This window comes from Xenopus laevis, chromosome 5L (genome assembly GCF_017654675.1).
Source record: "Xenopus laevis strain J_2021 chromosome 5L, Xenopus_laevis_v10.1, whole genome shotgun sequence".
Lineage (NCBI taxonomy): Eukaryota > Metazoa > Chordata > Amphibia > Anura > Pipidae > Xenopus > Xenopus laevis.
The window spans coordinates 107,637,060-107,659,229 of NC_054379.1; the positions used below are offsets into that span (position 1 = coordinate 107,637,060).

The 22,170-nt window shown below is 39.3% G+C and overlaps 1 protein-coding gene across 1 annotated transcript in view; it reads right to left on the reverse strand.

Annotated features, from left to right (window-relative positions):
* Nucleotides 1-16,561: 16,561 nt before the first annotated feature.
* The window catches only part of nppc.L (natriuretic peptide C L homeolog), a 6,738-nt gene continuing 1,129 nt past the window's right edge, over nucleotides 16,562-22,170 (reverse strand). Inside the window, exons 2-3 of the mRNA XM_018241352.2 lie at nucleotides 20,561-20,848; nucleotides 16,562-17,920 (exon numbers count right to left, since the gene is read on the reverse strand). Coding sequence (XP_018096841.1) covers nucleotides 20,585-20,848 — 264 coding nt within the window. The 3' untranslated portion in view covers nucleotides 16,562-17,920; nucleotides 20,561-20,584. The remainder of the gene's footprint in view (nucleotides 17,921-20,560; nucleotides 20,849-22,170) is intronic.

The window sequence follows — 22,170 nt, forward strand, 5'->3', positions numbered from 1 at the left end:
ATTAACACTGCAGATGCTGCTAGGTTGCTCTTCTACAAAGCTGACTTTCAGTTTACAACAGGAGAATGCAGAGGGATTCAGGCAGTATGAACCAGACATAGAAACTTACTGCAAAGCTAGTAAAATGCATTTGTAAGTGTAATATTTGTTGAAGCAATTGAATAAGTGAAGGGACAGTATAATGTATAGATCTATATAATCTATAGATCTAGATAGAAATTAAAAATGAATTTAAGTACACCTTTGCTGACACAGGCAACATGGCATTTGAAAATACTTTTTAAAAAAAAAACCTGATAAACAGGGACTATTTTCCCTTTGACCTCTATGAAAAGGAGTTCAATTTTCATTTTGAGTGTAGGAAAATATGACTGCTGTGGATCCCTAAGTATAATTTACATGGCTGATAAGATGACTAGTGTAGGAGAATGTGATACAGGCCTTAACATGTGTACCTGGAGGCCATAGAGAAATGAAGAATGTGATCTCTGATTATTAGTAGAAGGTGTCAATTAACTTCTGCCAGGAGCTGGTCTGTTGTTTCTCTTATACAAGGTATAGGACCTGTTATCCAGAATGCTCAAGACCTGGGGTGTTACGGATAATGGATCTTTCCGTAATTTGGATCGTCATACCTTAAGTGTACTAGAAAATCATTTAAACATTAAATAAACCCAACAGGCTGGTCTGACCTCCAATAAAGATTAATTATATCTTAGTTTGGATCAAGTACAAGCTACCGTTTTATTATTACAGAGAAAAAGAAAAAAAAATGTAAAAATTTGAATTATTTAGATAAAATGGAGTCTATGGGAGATGGCCGTCCCGTAATTCGGATCTTTCTGGATAATGGGTTTCCTGATAACAGATCCCATACCTGTGTATATTCCTAAAGGAAGACGACAGGGATACATAATAAAAGTATATAAATCAAGAACATGAAACTTTATTAAATACATTGACAGTATTATACATTAAAAGTAAAATAACATTTCAGTATGATAGGGAATAGCTGAATGCTTAGTTAGCTAATACAGAAATGTGTATTATATCCCACACCCCAGCACATGTTTCTATACAGTGTGGTGACACAATAAACAGCAACATTGCAGTTATTCTGCTGTCGTGAGTGATTCCCATACTTCACAATACATTGGATGTTTCTATACATCACTGGTTGTGATCTCTCATGTCTTTGGGTTTATGCACTGCTTTGAGTGACTGCAAATCTTACAGAGCACCCAGGCATTGAGTGATGGACACCGAATAGAATGAGGACTTTTAAACCAGCAATTGTTCAGGAAAGATTCCATCAGACCAACCCACTGCAAAATGTAATGTTTTGTGCCATATGACGTGTAAATAGAGTGGCAGCATGTAGCACCATTGCAGCTGCAGTGTGTCTGCTTAGTAACCTACATAGATCCATGCTGCAGACTGCGTTTGTTTCTGATTTAAACGGCTTGCATGGCGGATCCTCCACTAGCATTTCTTTTGGTAGAGATTCACCAATGACAGCCCTAGGTCTAGACCGGGATACAAAATAGACCCTGGCATATCGGGCACCTGGGCCAAAAATTACTGACCGGTGGATAACAGCAAAGTGGATGGCAGAGGAAGGGATCCCAGTGAAGGCTCCACCAGGTGTACCACATGTCTAGCTGGGCCCCAAAATATATTCTACAGGAAAAAGCATATAGAGCGGAAAGTACAATGTGCTGTTATGATGAAAATCTCAGTCCAAAACCAGTTGAGAAACCTGTATGCAGCTTATTGAATAGCAGCTAGGAACCATTCTAACATACACACCCGCTTTTAACCTTTATCAATACTTAATCCATTTGACAGGAAATATTACAGATTATAACAGGTTTTTATGGAAAGTAAACAACGAGAACTCCCAGCATTCCTGTAGTGAAAGAATACAGGGAATTGCTCGTATATCATGCTGAGGGTTACAATGTCCATGGTTCTTTTAAGCCAGGCATAACTTCATAATATGTTGGATAAAAGTTCCCTGGGTAAATAATGCCACTGTATAAATATGGATACTCAAATAAGGGGTGTGAAATATAAGCCTGAGTTTAACTTTGCTTTTACTAACTGTATTCGTAGAATAAGTGGCCTTTACTGCTCTTAACAGACATTTTAAACAGTATTTATTATGGGCCCCAGAACCCCAAATCTTTATAAGACATACATAAGGTATGGCCATGGGATTATGCCAAATAGCACATCAAGGATTTACTGTATATAAAATGGATCTTTTTGAGGTTTGCATCATTTTAGAAGTCTATAAATGTGATCAGACAGAAATACAGTTTCATCAATTTATGTGATGAGGGAGAAATCTTTGGAAGGTTACAGAGGAAAATAGCTTCAGGCAAAATATATTGCCAGTATAGAAGAATAGCCAACAGAAAAATTCAGATCAGAAGAAGGCTTGGGGTGTAGGTTGGGTTGCTGCTTGTAACAGCTCCATGGGGTTCCCCTCTATTCAGTATACACTTACCGCTATTGCTTTGTGCTACAATGGGATACCATAGAAGCTTTTTCCAACCCAAGGGACTTATTCTTCTCTTTGGATAGTTCTTCCAGAAACGTTGGCTAACTATATTCTAAATGGCACTTTGTAGTGACAAAGGGCAACCAGATAAACATTAGCTCTTTGGTTACTATGTGTTACTGCATTGGTGCAATTAAAGGGGTTGTGCACCTTTAAATTAACTTTTAGTATCATGTAGAGCATGATATTTTGAGACCATTTGGGATTGGTTTTAATTTTATATTATTCGTGTTTTTTTAACTATTTTGCTTTTTATTCATCGGCAATCCTAGCAACCATGCATGGCAAGCTATGCATTGATATGAATAAGAGATCGGAATATGAATAGGGGAGGACCTGAATAGAAAGATACATAATAAACATTATCCATAACAATAAATTTGTTGCTTTACAGAGCATTTGCTTTTTAGGTGGGGTCGGTGACCCCCATTTGGAAGCTGGAAAGAGTCAGAAGAAGAAGGCGGCAAATAATTCAAAAACTATAATAAAAAAAAAGAAAAAAGGCCAATTGAAAAGTTGCTTAGAATCTGCCATTCTATAACATAAAGAAAGTTAATTTAAAGGTAAATCACCGCAGTGTCTATTTTAGCAAAGGTGACTTTTTTGAAACACAACAAGTTTGCAAGAAAGAAACACTAAAAAAAACTGGGAAAGACCTCAGAATAATATGGATACATGATACCAAGAAGAACACGTCATTTTTTTTCTATAGCTGCTGGGTTGAAATAAAAGAATGATTTCAGTCACATTAAAGACCCTTAAAGGAGAAGGAAAGTCTTCTTTCACTTGTGGGTGCCAAAAGTTAGGCACCCCCAAGTGATTATATATACTTACCTGAAACCCCGGTGCTCCTATCAGGGGAAAACTGCACAGTCCCAGAGTTATTCCAGTGAGCACCACGGAGCGATCCTCTTCTGCCGTCTTCTTTCTTCAAATTTCCCAGGGCAGACGCATGTGCAGTAGAACGAAATAGCCGACTTTTTAGTTAAAGTTCGGGCATTTGCAAGATGTGCGCATATACCTGCACGGACAAGCAGACGGGGAGGACGACACAGACGGGACCGGATGGGAAGGGGAGGTTGACGCAGACAGGGAGGGTGATGAGGACGGGGAGGGAAAGGAAGGGCAGAGAAAATTCGATAAAATTTGGATCCCTTGGTGTGAAGAAGGATTAGACTAATTTCCTAGGCTGAGAGCCTAATGCAGAGTACCTAACTCAATATACCCCTCAGACAGGTCTTATACACCTAACACACACGGTAATGTCAACCAAACTTCTAAACAATGTCGGATTTACTGCAATGTTGGCCTCGCATAATGTGATATGTTTGTAGATATGTTTTTACAAACTAATAACAATTTATCTTTAAAAAAATATATATTGACACGGCAGTGGGGGCCATCAGCTTGTCAAAACAGGGTGAAAATAGGGAAGTTCTAGAGCAGGAATCCACAACCTTTTTTTACCTGTGAGCTACATGCAAATGTTAAAAAAAAGTTGGAGAGCAACACAATCATGAAAAAAGTTCCTGTGGTGCCAAATATGGACTGCATTTTATTATTGGTGGCCCCTTTGTGGACTGGCAGCCTACAGGAGGCTCTTTCTGGTAGTACATCTGGTTTTTATACAACCATCACTTGCCTCCAAGCCAGAAATTAAAAAATAATCACCTGCTTTGAGACTACTGCGAGTACTGATGAAGAGAACAAAGAACATTAGCCCTTGATAACTGATGTTCAAAAATCAATATAGTTTGCCTGAACCTTAAAGGCCAAACTTTACCTAAACTAGGAAAAGGCCAAAGTAAATGTGTACTGCAGCCTGCTCAAAATAAGGGGAATATTCTGGAACTGTGTGTTTAGATGTTAAAGATTAATCTTATAGCATTTAGTTAAACCTGTCGAAGATAAATGATAACTGTATAAATCTTATTATCTGTACTGTGTTAGGATATATAGGATACCATTTATCCGACAATGAATTCCTTAGCCTTCAGCCTTCCAGGCACCATAGAGACTTACAGCCCTAATAATAATAATACAATATAATTAAGAGGCTCCTTTATTGCTAATGCAGTTTACAAATGAGACTAATGAGGAGATCTGCTTTTATAAGCCTTTGTATAATGTAGGTCAGGGGGATTGCTAGAGGACATTAAAAGGAAAAGTGATTTATTACATAAACAATGCAGTGCTTCTTGTTTGTTATTTATTTCCTGTTTTTAATGAGTTGAACACAATAGCCTCTACTACTACCCAGCTACACAACAGTGCTGCCTTTATGGGGTCCATCCACAAAGTACCCAAGAAGAAAGGAACTGCTGAAGACAATTATTACAATAAATTGTATTTGGCTGGGATAAAGTGTGAACAAGAAAATCACGTCTTAGTGTAGTTAATTCATTGTTGCTTCAATTAATAAATAAATTCATTTTGTAAAAAACAAAATTCAGTGTCATTATTGAATATTGTGAAATCAAAGAATGATTAATTCATTGTTAAAGTGCTAATAGTGCATAAAGTGACAAGTATCAGGTACGCAGTTCACAATCCACCAATAAATAAATTACACAATTAAAACGTAACATTTAATAACTCCATTAAAAATAGAGGGAAAGTTCATAAGTTGAAAAAACTTAAAATTGATAGATGTAAGCTGATCTGGTATGTAAATTGTAGGGATTTACAGTTTCTATAGTAGATTATTATACTGGTCCTATCCAGATCTTACATCGGCCTTTGAGAAAGCCTTCACGGGCGAAAGGCGCATCAGGCATTTAGCTCCTTCACTAGATTCACAGCAATAGCTGGTGGGGGGGATAGTATTCCAGGGGAAGCGGAATGGTGAAAAACGTTTTCCTTTTCTAGATATAGGTAAATGACGGACAGATCTTCAATATCTTCATCACACTTATACAGACTCACTTCACTTGGGCAATCGCTTTCTTTCAGTACAAGGTGTTGCGATATAACAAGTGGTAGGGAATAGGTCAGTTTCATTCAAGTGCCTCTGAGAGGACATAGTAGCAACTTTGTTTGCACACCGTATTGGTGTGTATTTAAGGATATGCTACTCTGTCCGCCGTTCCTATATATACATTTATTTACTTTATTTACTGTGACGCATATACTCTCTCGTGATCCCCACATTATACTATATTCAACCAGAGGGCATTTAGGACTATGTAAAATCTGGGTGGGACCAGTATATTAATCTACTATAGATGCTGTAATCCCTACAATTTACATACCAGATCAGTTTACATCTATCAATTTGAAGTGGTTTTTAACTTATGAACTTTCCCTCTATTTTTAAAGAGTTATTAAATGTTACGTTTTAATTGGGTAATTTATTTATTAGTGGATTGTGGACTGTGTACCAGATACTTGGCACTTTATGCACTATTAGCACTTTAACAATGAATTAATCAATCTTTGATTTCGCAATATTCAATAATGACACTGAATTTAGTTTTTCACCAAATGAATTTATTTATTAATTGAAGCAACAATGAATTAACTACACTAAGATGTGATTTTGTCTTGTTCACAATTTATTCCAGAAAAATACAATTTATTTCACACTCAATCGGTTATAGATTGTGCGACATAATAACTGTCTTCAGCAGTTCCTTTCTTCTTGGGTACTTTGACGATTTTTCTTTTATAGAGTTGTCAGCACATCTATTTTACCATTTTGGACTTTGAACTAGTGGTGGCAGGTGTTTAGAAAGTGTGGAAACCAAACATTTCTATAGAACTTTATGGGATCCAAACAGAGGGATGGACTGGCAAGCGACTGTAGCTGTAACATGTTGTCTTCACTGTACTTTTCTATGTTGTAAAATTGTGCAGGGTTGCATATCCTAATAGTGCTTTATAAATATATGTAGTGCCTGGGGATTATAGCATCTGGGAGTCAAACATGGCTGTGTGATAGTAGGTTAATATCTATATTTATATCTATAGATATATAAATATTTGTCAGACTCTGCTGTATAAACATACCTGCCTGCTGCTGAACTAAAGCTCCTGTCATTCACTATACTCTTGATTTTGTTTTAAAACGGTTGCTTGCCTTTAAATTAACTTGTATGAGAGCTAGTCTAGAATAATTTGTAATTGGTCTTCATTTTCTATTATCTGTGGTTTTTGAATTATTTATCTTTTTGTTCAGCAGCTCTCCAGTTTGCAATTTTGGCAGCTATCTGACCGCTAGGGTCCAATGAACCTAGCAACCAGGCAGTAGTTTGAAAGAGAGACAGAAATATGAATAGAGGAGGGCTCAACCAGAAAGATAAGTAATAAATAAGTAACCATAACAAAATAATTGTACAATTGTTTTTGGCTACTAGGGTCAGTGACCCCCATTTGAAAGTCTAATATTCTTAGTAGTGCTATATAAATACTGTACATTTATACATACATACATACATACATACATACATGTGGTACCTGGGGATTATAGCATCTGGGAGCACCTGTTGGTCAGGTCAACCACAGATGACTTTTCTCTATTCTCTCAACTGTATCAGGGTAATAAAGCTGACCAGCAGGTGGCACTGTTATTACAAAAACTAACTTTAAACTAACTTTTAGTATGATGTGTAGAGAGTGTTATTCTGAGTCAATTTACACTTGTTTTTCATTTGTGGCTTTTGAGTTATATAGCTTTTTATTCAGCAGCTCTCTAGCTTGCAATATATGCAATTGAGTTGCTAGGGTCCAAATTACCCTAGCAACCATGCATTCATTTGAATAAGAGACTGGAATATGAATAGGAGAGGACCTGAACAGACAGATAAGTAGCAATAACAATACATTGCAGCTTACAGAGTTAGGGGTCAGAGACCCCCATCTGAAAGCTGGAAAGAGTCACAAGAAGAAGGCAAAAAACTATAAAATATAAATAATGAAGACTAATTGCAGAGTCGCTTAGAATTAGCCATTCTATTACATACTAGGTAGACATTCCATTTAATAAGATGACAATATTAATCATTTATAATTTACTAAAAGCATCACAATACCTTTCAAGTTATAGCTTTTTTAAAATTGACTACATTATTAAAGTACTGCACCCCAGCTATTCACATTAGGGCTTTTCCTATGCAGTCAATATAAAAATTGTATTTTTATGTGTGAGAGGCCTGGGCGTAGGACTTGGGTGCAGGACTTAGATAAGTCTGTGATGTAGGATTTAGGTCAGCACTTAGGTAGGGCATGGGTGCAGGACTTGGGATAGGCCTGTGTGTTTGATTCAAAATGCCTTGCTTACTTGGGTACTCTCTTAGTCCTTCTATAGATATATAAATATTTGTCAGACTCTACTGTATAGACATACCTGCCTGCTGCTGAACTAAAGCTCCCGTCATTCACTATACTTTTGATTTTATTTTAAAGGGGTAGCTCACCTTTAAATTAACGTGCATGATGTAGAAAGTGCTATTATAAGATAATTTGCAATTGGTCTTCATTTTTTAAATTATTAGCATTTTTTGAATTATTTAGCTTTTCTGTTTAGCTACTCTCCAATTTGCAATTTTGACAGCTATCTGATTGCTAGGGTCCAATCTAACCTAGCAACCAGCCAGTGGTTTAAAAGAGAGACAGAAATATGAATAGAGGAGGGTCTAAACAGAAAGATAAGTAATAAATAAGTAGCAATAACAAAAAATTGTAGCCTCACGGAGCAATAGTTTTTGACTGCTGGGGTCAGTATCTGCCATTTGAAAGCTGAAAAGATTTAGAAAGCAAAAAACCTTAAAAAATAAAAAAATGAAGACCAGTTGGAAAGTTGCTATGAATAGGCCATTCTATAACATACTTAGGGGCAAATTCATCAAGGGTCGAATTTCGAGGGGTTAAATCCCTCGAAATTCGACTGGGGAATAGAATCGAATAGAATCGAATAGGCAATTCGGGCGAATTTACGCGCTGGCGAATAGTCAAATTGGCGAATATTCGCCAGGCGAATAGGCGCTCAATCGAATATTCGCTCGAAGGATTTTCATTCGATCGAATGCCTTTTTATTTGATCAAAAACTTGGAAAACAAGCCTATGGGAATTTCCCATAGGCTTTTAAAGCGATTCGGTAGGTTTTAGGTGGCGAAGTAGGCAGTCGAAGTATTTTTAAAAGAGACAGTACTTCGACTAACGAATGGGCGAATAGTCGCATCGTTTTTGCGCTCGATCCAGTACTTTGACTATCGAATGGCGAATTTACGCCAATTCGATAGTCGAGGAGCACAAAAAACTACTCGGAATTCAAAGTTTTTTTACTTCGAATCCTTCACTCTAAGTTAGTGAATCGGCCCCTTAAAGTTAACTGAATTTTGCTTCATTATAGAAAAAAAAAATCTTTTTGGGTAGATATCCCCTTCTTCTTTTGGGTAGATATCCCCCCTCCCCTTTACCTATACCTTCCATAATCCCCCCACAATTTATAGAATACTCTGCTTTTAGCACATTGACCTTCCTGACTAGGAGGAACCAGAACTAAAGACTAGGGGTGGGTCTATTAGCATGGTTTTTCTTTCCCATTGTGCTCAAATGCCACAAGCAGTGTGGGCTGTACAGATGATAGGAAACGTTTACATCTACAGAACTAATATTGTTGCAGGCGGATTTGTTTACAAATTTCTGTTTAAATATTCTAATCTTGTGGGGGGGAGATATATAATCCAACATTCTGCTCCTATGCACAATCATTCAGATTTTAGAATATGGAACTACAGAGTCATAATTTTTACATTGTCACCTGCTTGGCAGAATGATATTGATTACTTTTTTTTCACACACATTGGAACCCTTATCACTATTTCTCCGGTATCTCAAAAAAGGTCAGTGACATAAAATTCCCTATGACTGAAACTTTTCAGAGCTGTTCTTTATATTGATACCATGACTCAGAAAGTGTGAAATATACTATGATAAGCACAAGATACGGCTATGGAGGCCAGAACATATTTTAGATAATCTACAGTTGTTGCCACCCAACGTCTTTAAAACACAGGACCGCAAAAATAATGCATTTTAAGAAATGAAGTCATAAGTAGAAAAATAAAATGAAATGTATAAAAAAAAAAGGTAGAAGGGTAAATTCATCTTCTCTTTTATATATGATATGAATCACAGCCATGAGCCCTTATTCATTTGATCTACCCTTGCATAAGGGGCTTAAACGGATAATAAACCCCCTCTTTCCACATTCTCATTGGTTGCAGAAAGTGCATAAACATCTGAACTGATAAAAAAAATAAATACATATTTAAAACTTTAATTACAGTTAGGGGCACATTTACTAATGGTCGAATGTCGAGAGTTAATTAACCCTCAATATTCGACCCTCGAAGTGAAATCCTTCAACTTCGAATATCGAAGTTGAAGGATTTAGCGCTATTCGGAATTATCGTTTTAATCCATCGATCTAACGATTTTCCTTCGAACCTTCCCCATAGGCTAACATTGATGCTCGGTAGGTTTTCGGTGGCGAAGTAGGTGGTCGAAGTTTTTTTTAAAGAGACAGTACTTCGACTATCGAATGGTCGAACAGTCGAACGATTTTTAGTTCGAATCGTTCGATTCGAAGTCGTAGTTGAAGGTCGAAGTAGCCAATTCGATGGTCGAAGTAGCCAAAAAAATACTTTGAAATTTGAAGTATTTTTTATTCTAATCCTTCACTCGAGCTAAGTAAATGTGCCCCTTAGTGTATTGATAAAGCTCTGAGAGGTTTGCTGAGAATACAAGAATGCTGTGTAGGCTCATGACTAGTGTACAACACTGTATATTCCTAAGAACGCTTATGGAAGAAAGGTAAGGCCATTTGCTTCTTACATTTCACTATAAGGAATTGAATACAACAAGACCTGAGCCATTATAAGCTAGAAATGTAACCCTGCATTGAGAGGAGCTGGCAGAGAGTATGAAGTATCTAAAGAAATTTGGATGAGCAGAGCTGGATTAAGTGATACCGGCACACTGTGCCCCCCAGCCTCCCATCCCCACTACTTAAAGGAGAAACAAACCCCTTATTAAAAAAAACCCTACCCCAAATAGACTCCCCTCCCTCCTCCCCTAGCCTAGCTGCTACCCTGGGCAAATGCCCCTAACTTTTTACTTACCCCTCAGTGCAGATTCAGGGATCGGAGTTCACGGCAGTCATCTTCCGGGTCTTCGGTAATCGGAGAATGAGACCGGCGAAGACCCGGTAGATGGCTGTTGTGAACTCCGATCCCTGAATCTGCAATGAGGGGTAAGTAAAAAGTTAGGGGCATTTGCCTGGGGAAGCAGCTAGGCTGGGGGGAGGGAGCGGGGTCTATGTGGGGTAGGGGGTGTAGGGTTTTTTTCAATAAGGGGTTTGTGTCTTCTTTAAAGGAGCAGTTCAGTGTAAAAATAAAAACTGGGTAAATGGATAGGCTGTGCAAAATAAAAAAAATTCTAATATTGTTAGTTAGCCAAAAATGTAATGTATAAAGGCTGGAGTGACTGGATGTCTAACATAACAGCCAGAACACTACTTGTTTTTCAGCTCCCTTGGTTTCCACCAGGCAGTAACCAATCAAAGAGTTGGGGGGGGGTTATAACTGTTTGCTTCCAATCTGAGCTGAATGCTGAGGAGCAATTGAAAACTCACTGAACAGATATGTACCATGTGGCCCCCCTTAAAGTCACTGACTAACTCAGAGTTATAGAGCTGAAAAGCAGGAAGTAGTGTTCTGTTCTATTATATTAGACATCCAGTCACTCCAGCCTTTATAGATGACATTTTTGGCTAATAAACTATATTAGTAACTTCTTTTCTGCTCCAGCAGAATTCTGCACTGAAATCCATTTCTCAAAAGAGCAAACAGATTTTTTTATATTCAATTTTGAAATATGACATGGGGCTAGACATATTGTCAATTTCCCAGCTGCCTCAAGTCATGTGACTTGTGCTCCCCCTCCCTCCCCCCCCCCCCAGCAGCGTAACAAAAGAACAATGGGAAGTTAACCAGATAGCAGCTCCCTAACACAAGATAACAACTGCCTGGTAGATCTAAGAACAACACTCAATAGTAAAAACCCATGTCCCACTGAGACACATTCAGTTACATTGAGAAGGAAAAACAGCAGCCTGCTGGCACAAAGTCACATGACCAGGATCAGCTGGGAAATTGACAAAATGTCTAGCCCCATGTCAGATTTCAAAATTGAATAAAAAAAAATCTGTTTGCTCTTTTGAGAAATCGATTTCAGTGCAGAATTCTACTGTAGCAGCACTATTAACTGATTCATTTTGAAAAAAATGTTTTTTCCCATGACAGTATTCCTTTAATTTAAAGGTGAACAACCCCTTTGAAATTAACAGCAGACCAGTGTGTAAAAGAGAATAGACATGTTGCTGCTGTTGCAAAGAGAAATCATACCAGCATTGCTAACGTCTCTCCTCCAGCTTGTATGGGTCATTGTTCTCACACACACAAACCTAGGAAACTCAGTCATAGGTTACATCAGCCAATATAGATATAAGCTGCATTTTTTCTGCCACATTATCAGTTAGTGACAAACAGAACACCATAAAATGGTGTTACAAAAAGATGTAAAAGGGCAATATTTACTGATATGTACATGGGAATTTGATATAATTGGTTGGTGGGTCACTTATTAGGATATAAATGACATGTTGGTTAAGTTCTCATATAGAACATTATTGTGTCTTATCAGTGAGTTTGACATTAGATCATTTCCCTTTAATCATTAACCATTTCATTAATTATTTAGGTTGTTTCTGTATATCTCCTCCCACAGTATATATAGTGTCTCTGTAAACACTGATCATACACTAAAGAAAAATGTTTTGGAAGTATTAGTCATTAAGCTATAGCAGCTTTGTCCATTTGGTTCATCTAATGGAGTCTATTTCAAGGAAAAAATGGGGTGAATTTAGTTATGGAAGCAATGACTGATGAACACATGTAACCATGGCTCATCTTTGTATCAATATTGCAAAAGGAATTCTCTTTATCACTTGCCTTGTTGCTGTGAAATCAGATTCATTCTTATACACCAATGACTCTGTTGGTACACAGAGAGGACCACAGGCAAGCCAAGCACTATTATTGGTGCAATTTGCCCATCCACAAAGTGTTTTCTATCCTGTTCAAGGCAGAAGAGAATAATAGGTGTGTGAGGTGTGTGTGTGTGTGTGTGCATATCTTTTTAAGAAAGGCCTTTTAATATCAGAGCAGTTTACATGATGTGCAGGTCAAATCATGTAATTTTGCGCCTGTTAAACAGAAGTCACTGGGGTTCATTTATAAACACTGGGCAAATTCTGGACAGTAACCCATAGAAACCAATCAGTGACTTACTATCTTTTGTCACCTGCAGGTTGAGCAATGAAAGCAAACCTTTGATTGGTTGCTATGGGTAACTGCCCAGGTGCAAATTTGCCCAGTGTTTATAAATGAGCCCCACTGACTCATCTGCCTGCAGTTCTATCGTTGCTGCTTGAAAGCTAATTTTACACTCTACAATAACAAACTCAGCAGTCTAAGCTTCTTTTAAAGGGATTTTGTCATGATTTTTATGGTGGAATTTTTATTTCTAAATTACACTATTTACATTACAAATAATTCACTCAACCATATAAAATTGTATTCTTGAAACAACAAGTGTATTTTTTCAGTTGTAATATTGGTGTGTAGACAGCCATCTCAGGTCATTTTGCCTGGTCATGTGCTTTCAGAAAGAGCCAGCACTTCACAATGAAACTGCTTTCAGAAAAGCTATTGTGTCTCCTACTCAATGTAACTGGTGCAGTCACAGTGGGACTTGGATGTTTAGTACTGAGTGCTTTTCTCATATCTACACCTAGCAATGCAGGTGTCTGGGAGCTGCTATCTGGTTATCTTCCATTGGCTGATGGGGGAAAAGGGAGGGGGTGATATCACTCCAAATTGCAGTACAGCAGTAGCAACAGTGACTGAAGTTTATCAGAGCACAAGTCACATGACTCAGGGCACCTCGAAAACTAACGTGTCTTGCCCCATGTCAGGTTTCAAACTTAAATATAAAAAAATCTGTTCACTCTTTTGAAAAACAGATTCTGTGGAGATGCACTATTAACTGATGCTTTTGGGGAAAAAAAACACGTTTTCTTGTGATAGAATTTGAAATGCTGGACTCATCATTTCCTGGATACAAGTCCATGCATAAAATAAAAGTTGTAAGGTAAACTGTGGATTTCCCAGAACCGTTTAAACCAATATTGTTAGGGTGTATATAATATGAGAATGCCTAGATAAAGCAAATGGTATATATGACCCTAGCTCAGGGGTCCCCATGAGACCCATGAGCCACATTCAAATGTAAAAAGAGTTGGGGAGCAACACAAGCATGAAAAAAGGGGGGTATCAAATAAGGGCTGTGATTGGCCATTTGGTAGCCCCCTATGTGGACTGTCAGAGTGACTACAGGGGTTCTGTTTGGCAGAGCACCTGGTTTTTATGCAGCCAATACTTGCCTCCAAGCCAGGAATTCAAAAATAAGCATTGCATTTGAGGCCACTCGTCATACCTGTTATGCTTTAGGTATGGTATTTTCATACGTGTATATATATTCCTTTTATTACATACCTGCTGAATACCCTAGTGTTCTGATTTACATTGGTGAGACCACTCGCAAGTTGAAAGATCACATATTCATGCTAAAATCTATTATTCACACACAAATAACTAATTTTCCATTCCCAGTACATTTTTTAAGGGTTTTATGATTGCAGGTTATTGACAGAATTTCTAAAGGATATTGATGCTTAAAAAAACTAGAGTGCTATGGATCCGTAGAAGCCTCAGTCTGGACTTATGGGCTGAATAGAGATTATACTGCTTCTATGCTCATTTATAACTACAATATGTACAATTAGGGATGCAGGGCCAGAACTAGGGGTAGGCATAAGAGGCACCCCTAGTCAGTGTTCACTGCTCTTTGTCACTCTCCCCTCCCCTATTTCATTCTCTCCATGCTTCTTCCCCTCTGTCATTCTTCCCTTCCCTCCCCTCTGTCACTCTCCCATCCCTCCATTCTGCTGCTCTCCCTACCAGTCCTCCCCTCTACTAAGGCGTATTTGTGCACATGTTCGGGCGGACGCACGAGGGTGGGGGGAGGGGTTGACCAGCCGGGTCGCCTAGGACACCTGGTTGGCTTGGCCTGGCCCTGTAGGGATGTAGGCCTAAATATTATGGTGTAAGCTTGTTATATGTTTTGTTATAGTTTTGTTTCTTTCTGTTTAAAGTTCATTGATTTATGATGATCACCCTGAGAACTGGTACCCTTCTGTGTATACCATGGATCTTTTCAGATAAAGGGACTAAGATTTGAAGGGGATGGTTAATTTTCTTCCAATTTAGAAAACACTGGTAAGGCCCCCCCATTTAGAATAGTCCATGCACTTTTGGTCTCCAGTGCTCAAATGGGATATTATTGGAATAAGGAGGATCCAGAGCAGGGCAACTAAACTGGTAAAAGGTATGGAAAGTCTCCGCTATGAGGGAAGACTGGCCAAATTGGGGATGTTCACACTGGAGAAGAGGCACTTAAGAGGTGATATGATAACTATGTATAAATATATAAGGGGATCAGTGTCGGACTGTCCCACTGGGATACCAGGAAAACTCCCGGTGGGCCCAGGTGTCAGTGGGCCCTTTTGCTTCTAAACATTTGGCCTATTTCCTGGTCATTCCCTATTTCTTTATGGGGAAAAATGTGTAATAATGGAAGAATATAGTAAGTAGAGGTAGAGTGAGGATAGGAGGAATAATAGTTTGGAAAGTGGGCCCACAGTCTAAGGTTTTCTGGTGGGCCCCTGGCATCCCAGTCCAATACTGAAAGGGATCATATAATAATCTCTCTAATGCTTTATTTACCAGTAGGTAACATGGTCACCCATTCCGATTAGAAGGAAAGAGGTTCTAGCTAAATATTCGGAAGGTTTTTTTTTTACAGTGAGAGCTGTGAAGATGTGGAATTCTCTCCCTAAATCGGTTGTTCAGGCTGATTAGATAGCTTTAAGAAGGGGTTGGAGGTCTTTTTGGCAAGTGAAGAAGTACAGGGTTATTGAAGATAAATCATAGTACAAGTTTATCCAGAGATTTTTTTACCTTCCTTTGGATCAACTAGCAGTTTGGTTTTATATAGACAGAAAAGGTTGAGTGGATGTGTGTCTTCTATCAGTCTAACATATTATGTTTCTATGTGTTGAATTAAATTTATTTTCAAAAGTTATCTTTAATTATGTTGAATATATACAATGTAATTAAAGATAACTTTTGAAACTAATGAATAATAATTTTTCACTTCACATAGCAACATATTTTATATATACAACATATTCGGTTGATAATCCTTTTCTAATATGTTTTTGTCTCATTGATATAATTGTGATATTTTTTATCATTCAGATGATGTTTTTGGACAATTTGACGCATGGGGGTATATTTAAAAGTGAAAATTAGAGGTTGCTGCAAATTCCGTCACTCTCCATTCATTTCTATGGGATTTTTAAAAGAGTATTTATCAATGGGTGAAAGCTCATCCTTTGATAAATATGCCTTTCAAAATCCCATAGAAACGATTGGAATTTCACTCTAGAGGATTGTGACGATTTCTAACGTCCCTTTTTGAAAAATTTACCCCATGGATGTACGGCACAAGGAAACTCTGGATTCAGTGTTTGTCTGTGGACTCCATTTTTAAGGACTTCGAAGTGCATTATTTGCGTAATTGGAGGTTAATCTAGTGGCCAGTTTGACCCCCCTTTAATTTTAGATGCCATGTATTTATGTTTTTGGAGCAATAGAGCATGAATCACTTGCTCCACATACATTAGATTGCCACAGTTTCTCTACAAAGTATTATAGGGCCGAGTCTTGTAGTGCCTCTGTATGCAGCACCCTCCTCAATAAATAATCCCTGTTGTGTTCTAATAAATAAATGCAATAAACAAAAATATGTCAAATGAACTATTTTTTATTATTTTCTTTATTTTTTAAAAGTTTCAGCTATTTAGGACAAAATGTTACAATGTTTGACCCCGTTCATTTAATTACATAAATAAAAGATTTTTTTATAAATATCTCTTATAAACAATATAAATAGCTTTACAACTTAAATACATCAATGCATGGTGTGAATGTACAGACAGCTCTGCCAGTCTCCCTCCTACCGAATACATGTATCCCAAGAAATTGGACAGTTGAACTGCTGGATGGGGCATTGGCTCTTTAACCAGGTTGGGGGCCTGTTAGGTAGAAAGTTTAGTGTGAGTGCAAACTCAAGAGTTGTGAGTGTTTCCTTTAGCCTGAGGGGCCTGCAAGGTCCAATGCATCTGAGGCAGTCTCAACCAGTCCTGGTTGCATCTTAATAAATCATTTTGCCTGAGAAACACAGTTTGGGTTTTTAAACAGAACCTGCTGTCTTTGTTATCAAATCTGTTATATCATTCACCCGGTCGCCAAGGTACGCTCTCCACGATTAGAAGCAATTTTATTGCATTGTCTGATTAGCTTTGAGATGTCTGATAACAACTAGAACCCTGCTGTGAGTTTCACTGTACCATAACTGACCGTGCGGGCCATGTATTTACAGCCCTTTAATGACTATTCTAAATACAATGCACATGTAATGTATAAGTGACCTCTGTGAAATGCTTAATCAACTGAACTGAACATTAATTAAATGTGGGCCCCAAAATAAGGTATGAATTTACTACAGACTAAATATAGGTAAATAAAAGTTGCACGTCAGTGTTTTTACTCAATAGGGCAGATATCTGCTCTGTGACACAGGACTGGGTGAGAGCTCCCAGGATGCACTGCAATCTTTCCATATGTCCGCAGGGGCTAGGAATTCACTATATTCTCTGAAAGAGGCCAGCAGCTTAGGTGGGCTACCAAGTGGTATATGAAGGGTACTGTAGTCTGACGAAGATATCCATGCGGCTGAAACATCAACAGAGCATGGATAAGGAATGGTTTAGCACATACAGAGCCTAGTCACACTACACATGAAGAACACGTGTAAGAGTCTGCTTGGGCACCCCACAGGTGAAACACGTGTCTGAACTGATATGTAAACATCTAGGGAGCCCTGGTTACAGATATGTACATGGCACGCACACGTATGGCTCTTGCGCGCTGGGAACAGAATGAAAGACGACATGTGGTAACAGCAGGTCCTGTGTCCCATCGTACCGGCCTGTGCCACTGCTAGAGAATCTCTGACATTGGGGAATCAGAGGATCCTCAGCTCGGCGTCCACTCTAAGACAGGATAACGACCAGTGATCAGAAAACCGTTGTCAATGTTCGGAGCCTGAAAGAGAAAAAAAAAAAGCCTTTGGATTAGTCCTGTTATTAGGATGGAGCAAGCCAGCTTTCTGACTTCTCACATACAGCCTTGTAACAGCACATGGAAAAAAGCAGATGGAATTATGATCCTAGTTATTAATAACACAGCTACAGATGCATCACTGCCAGCAGCCTGGGAAGCACAGCTCTGGCCTCAAATCATTCATTTTCCTCAAATTGTCTCTGTAGTCCTCCCACCACATCATAGACTGCAAGCTCCAACTGCAAACATCCTGCTCCTATCTTTAACCCCTTAGTGGCTTTGCTGAAGTCTTCTGCATCCAGTGCATACTTATTCATTCCTGCAATGTACTGAGATTTCTAACATGAATGCAGAGATCTAGTTGTGCAGGATATTACATTTTGCTCCTAATTACAGCATGTTTAGTGCATGTTTTTAGTAATTTGAAGGGTGTTAGTGTGCAGTGCACAAAGTAGGCAAAATAGTTCTTGCCACTGTATTGTCCCACTAAATAACCTAGTGCCTTGTGTGACCCTCCAAGAGTTTTCCATGATCCCACCAGCTTGCATGAAAGTACTAAAGATTTAGTATATAGTATATGACTTCATTGTTATTATAGGAACCAGCCCAGGTAATTGGCTTTCAACAAGAGACACATTGGATAGCGCTGTTATTCTCCTTTGAGGGACAGGAAAGGCTATCAGTCAGGTCAGCTCTGCCGTCACGTGCCCAAGCCTGGATATGCCCACATGTGCTATAGTCACTAATGGGAAAATCATTTGCGTAAGTGCAGGACTGAAAGAACGCTCAGAGCTGTATTAGTTATCATGCTGCAAATACACTTGTTTAATGGCCACTACAGGCACAAGTAACTTGACTCCAGAGCATTAAGGGAATAACGCAGGTGCTGTGGTTAGAGCTTGAGTAGAGTGACCACACCTCCCATTTAATACAGAATAGTTTTTAAAATCACAAGAACCAAGTGCACATTTTTATGGATATTAAGTATCCCTTTGTCCATTTGATAATGCTTTAAACTTTGGTTTGGAACAGCTTTTTTAGTTTTTCAGTGGGATTCTGGGTATTCACCAACCATAGGGATGGCAACCTGCTTTAAATTGTAAGCCTGGCTATAGCTGGGACACATTCAGGGGTGGTGCAGTATAGAGCAGATGATGCAGAAACACTATGAAGAAGGACCATACAATTCCTTTAGAATAGGAAAAGCATTGACACTGCACAACAGGATCTTTACTGAAAAACATAGGCTAGCAGCAACTTCAGTCAGAGCTACAGATGAATACAAGGGCTTCCCCAAACTTCAAGGCTGCCTCCCCTGGGTGGATATGGGAGGAATGCTTATGTATGAAGGTTTTAAGGTCAGTTAAGGTGAGATCTGGTGTATCTTATTTGCCACTCTATATAATTACGGAACTGGAAGGATGACTGAAAATGATGCTGTTTTCTCATACCTCTAATGGAGTAAGGTGGGCCCTTTACCAATGTTATGCCAAAAGGTGCTTAGTAATGTCATGTGTGTCACATGACTCAGTGGGGCTCATTTATCAACACTGGGCAAATTTGCCCATGGGCAGTTACCTATAGCAACCAATCAGTGATTAGCTTTTTGAAGCCAGCTGCAAGTAGAACACTGATTGCAGCAATTTGATTGGTTGCCACGGGTAACTGCCCATGGGCAAATTTGCCCAGTGTTGATAAATCAACCCCATTGACTCTTATGTGTTATAAAAATATATTGTAACCCTTGCTGCCTTCATATTACTGCTCAGATGTGACTTCTTTCAGCCATATATTTTAAGGCTTGCAGCACATAGTCATTTAGGCTTCCAAAATAACACACATCCATTGAGTTTGGGATTTTGGTCTTTATATGGGGTACATTATTCCCTATATATATTATGTGTATAATAGCTTCCATTTCACTTAAATCACTCTGTTCTGGGACATAATTGTCTCAGAATCTTTTCTATAGGTCTAACAGGATAATAAAAATAAAATCAGACAATACAGAATGAAGCTCCCAATGTGACGATAGGGCAAGATTTATGGTTTGACTTTAAACGGCCTTCCCAATAACAAGTGTTAGACTCCTGTCCTGTTTCTTTAAAATCGTGCTGCTTATCTAAAACTGCCATGATGATGAAATGCTGCAGGCTAAAGTGGTACAAAACATGCACTATCTATGTGAAGTGGTAAGAAATTGAATCTTTAGGCCATGGATTTATATTAGGATTTATATTAGGCTAGCTGGGCTATCATTCCAATAGTGCAGCCTCCATGGGAGAACTCAGCAGAAGAGCTTGTGATATATACATGCTAGACTTTATAGGGTATAACTACTAATTAAACTTCAAAATGATCCATTATTAATATTGTTTTTGTCCTGAGCCATCAGTGAGGTGCAGGGAGTTTGCTGGTCATGCCCTTCAGGAGGCAGAAGTCTGTGGATAAGAAAATGACTTCATCCCTGATATGAGCCTTATCGCTGCTCTAATTACTCATTAATTACCATTACAAGTACATGATTTCCCTTTAGCCAGAGAGTGATGAGGTGGCTGCTGCTGCTGCACAATGTGCTGTGACTGCTGCTGGCACAGGACAATAAGGAACATACCAACTTACCGCCACTAGATGGCGCTCCAGCTCTTAACAGCCCAGTCCGCTCATAGCGCCAATGCGGTCCAGTTTGAGTCCGAAGCAGCCCTTGGCGAGCGCTTTCTTGTTGACCCCCTTGTACTTGCGGGTATTGGGGTGTTCGTTGAGTAACCTCGACCAAGCTGCCCGCGACCTGGTGTCGGCTCTCAAGTCGCGCAGGAGTCTGGCACGGAATTTGGGGTCGATATTTCTGTCCCCTCTCTCCCCGGAGGCCAAGTATTCGGCCAGCTCTTCCCCAAGCAAAGCTCGTAGCGACTGCAATGAAGAAGGGGAGAGAGTAGGGAGAGGTCAGAGTTGGGCACAATATGTCCGTAAGAGAATAGGGAGACATGTACGACACACAGACAGGGACACGGACTGATACAACTTTTCTGTAACATAAAATAACCCTACACCCAAGGAAACTCAATGCTGCCCCTGTTTATCATATAGAGCCGTGTCCTTTACGCTTCCCGCCCTCACTCCCCTCCTCCTCTTCACTGAAGCCCCGGCTCAGAGGGAAACACCGACCGCTGGGACAAACATAAAGCAAAGACTTTGTCACGTTTCGCACATCCATCGCCTCCAGACAGAGACATATAGAGCAGCAATAATAATAATAATAAGCAGCGGCTTCTATATCACCCCAGATAATTCCGCTGACTAAAGCCTGGACTCTGATCTTATTCCATTATGTCACTTTGTATTGGCGGCTCCTGCTCGCTTAACCCCTTGCTTGCCTAGCTACTGACACTCTCCGCTGCACAGACAGCCCTCAGCCATACACACTGTATCTATACCTGCCCCACACATTATATACATTAGCCTGTGTCTAGAGCAGCCACGAGGCGCCATTGTCTCAGCAGAGAGTGGGTTAAGTTCAAGAAGACGAGTTTCTAGCCGGCAGGTGGGTGGGTAACATAGAGTTACATGTGCCAGACACCTGCTGTACTAATTCTGGGCCACTGTGAATCCATGAAATATAAACTGTGTCACTCACTCACCTTCCCACTCACTTACTGATTCGGCACTGACTCGCCTACTCTCCAACCCAGTGTTCACCTGGTGTAACATAACTCACTCTCCCCACTTCACTCACTTTCCCTTTACTGACCCAGTAATTCACCTCCATCCACTCATTAAGCAACTTACTCACCTAACACTCTACTAACTTACTCACCCAGCAACTCACTAAACACCTCACTGTTAGACACTCGCCAACCAACTGGCAAGTGTATTTATTCACATATCTGCTTATTAAGCACTCACTTCTTGCACTTACCCCTGCACTCACTCACTGCACCGTTACCCACTCAATAAACCTTCTCACACTTCACTTACCTATTCACTAACCTATTCTCTCGCCCGCCATCTACTCACACTAATGTTCCCATCAAGCCACTCGCTAACCCACCAACTCTTCTACCCCAGCACCCACCCACCCACTGACTTTCTTCACTCTCTTATTCACTCACTGATTCCCCCATTGTAGCCCTTACTAGTTCTCTCATTCTGTCACTTACAAATTCTTCCATTCCATCCTTCACTAGTTCTCCTGTCAGTCACTAATTGTGTCCCCAGCAGAAGCAATAGTAGGT